General features: G+C 41.3%; 1 protein-coding gene across 1 annotated transcript in view; it reads left to right on the forward strand.

Annotated features, from left to right (window-relative positions):
* Window positions 1-922: 922 nt before the first annotated feature.
* LOC119416465 (thialysine N-epsilon-acetyltransferase) overlaps window positions 923-1,509 on the forward strand; it is a gene marked incomplete in the record, with an annotated part of 22,661 nt that continues 22,074 nt past the window's right edge. The window contains 2 exon segments of the mRNA XM_037683703.1: window positions 923-1,057; window positions 1,293-1,344. Coding sequence (XP_037539631.1) covers window positions 995-1,057; window positions 1,293-1,344 — 115 coding nt within the window.

Consider the following 1,509-nt stretch of genomic DNA (forward strand, 5'->3'; position numbering starts at 1 on the left):
GAACATGCAAACTCCACCCAGAAAGGCCCCTGGACTGGGGTTTGAACCAACGACCTGCTCGCTGAGAGGCAGCAGCTCTACCAGTTGCGCCACCGTGCTGCCCCTAGAATTGATCATTTAACCGTAATTAGAGGCCCAGACCCCCCCCCCCCCAAAACAACTTATTTTTTTAATTAAGCTTTTACTGCTCTTGTAAGAAAATCAGTTTTACATAATATTTTAAAAACGTATTTCAAAGAAAGGAAGATATAAGAGTTCTTGTTTCACCAAATGGACATTACCGTACAAACGAATAGCCTAAAAAAAATCTACTCTAAAGACAGGCTATTATACAAATGAACAAAAATATTTTTAGCGCTAAATTATTTAGAAAAACATAGAACAAGGCTATTTTAATTGATGCTATTTCAGCAGATGACAGCAGGTGCGCAGCCGGTGATCAGCTGATCCATCTGAGCTTAAATGAACATTTTTTAACCTCCTTCAACCAGACAGTCGGACCTTATATATATTTATAATTTTATATTGTGATGTGAATTCTTATTTAGTTTTATTTGTACTGTATGATTAATAAAACCGAATCAAAAGCCCAAGACCGACCCCGCCCGTCCATCCATCCATTATTTAGAAATTACAGCTCTACCCTGGACGGGTCCATCAGTCCATCTCAGGGCCACATGCGGCTCTTTCATAACACAGTTCTGAGAAATGGCTGCACAGATCAGTTTGTTTTTGAGCTTCCTCTGGCACGTTCATAAATCATAGATGATGCCGGCCACTTCTGGCTTGCTGCCTCACTCAGTGCCACAGAACAGCTCCAGGGGGCTGAGTTGCCACGTTTTATTATATGTTACAACGGCTTGCCTTATAGGGCTGTCTCGAGCTCGTTCCGGGAGATCATCTCCATTGGCTCCTCACTGGACGGTCCTGTCCCAGTTCTTCGAGTCGGACCAGTCTGAGCAGATCCACCGTCTCACATCAACTGCTGGACGAAATGGACTTCTCCATCCGGGCCGCGAACGTGGAGGACTGCAAGGACATCGCGCGGATGATCAGGGTTAGCTATGACACGTGCGCACCAGCGGCATATGTGACTCGAGACCCCGTGACGTCACGGGGTCGCTATCTGAACATGGGGTTATTTGTGACATTAATTCGGTTTTACTGCGTATAATCAGAAACCAGGTGTGCACAGAGAGTTAGGGGGCCTTACTAAACTACAAACAGACTTATGTAAAATGACAAACAAGTACAATATTGAATATGGTGTAAATATTTGTTCTTTTCCCCAGGAGCTAGCAGAATACGAGAAAGTGTCTGACCACATTAAAGTCACTCAGAAAGGTAATGTGCTCGTTTCTCTGCTCTAACAGTATATATACACACACATATGTGAATATATATATACACATATAAGTATATAGTATATATATACACACATATAAGTATATATATATATATATATATATATATATATATATATATATATATATACACACACATACATAT

This window comes from Nematolebias whitei, chromosome 1, assembly GCF_014905685.2.
Source record: "Nematolebias whitei isolate Nwh7 chromosome 1, NemWhi1, whole genome shotgun sequence".
Classification (NCBI taxonomy): domain Eukaryota; kingdom Metazoa; phylum Chordata; class Actinopteri; order Cyprinodontiformes; family Rivulidae; genus Nematolebias; species Nematolebias whitei.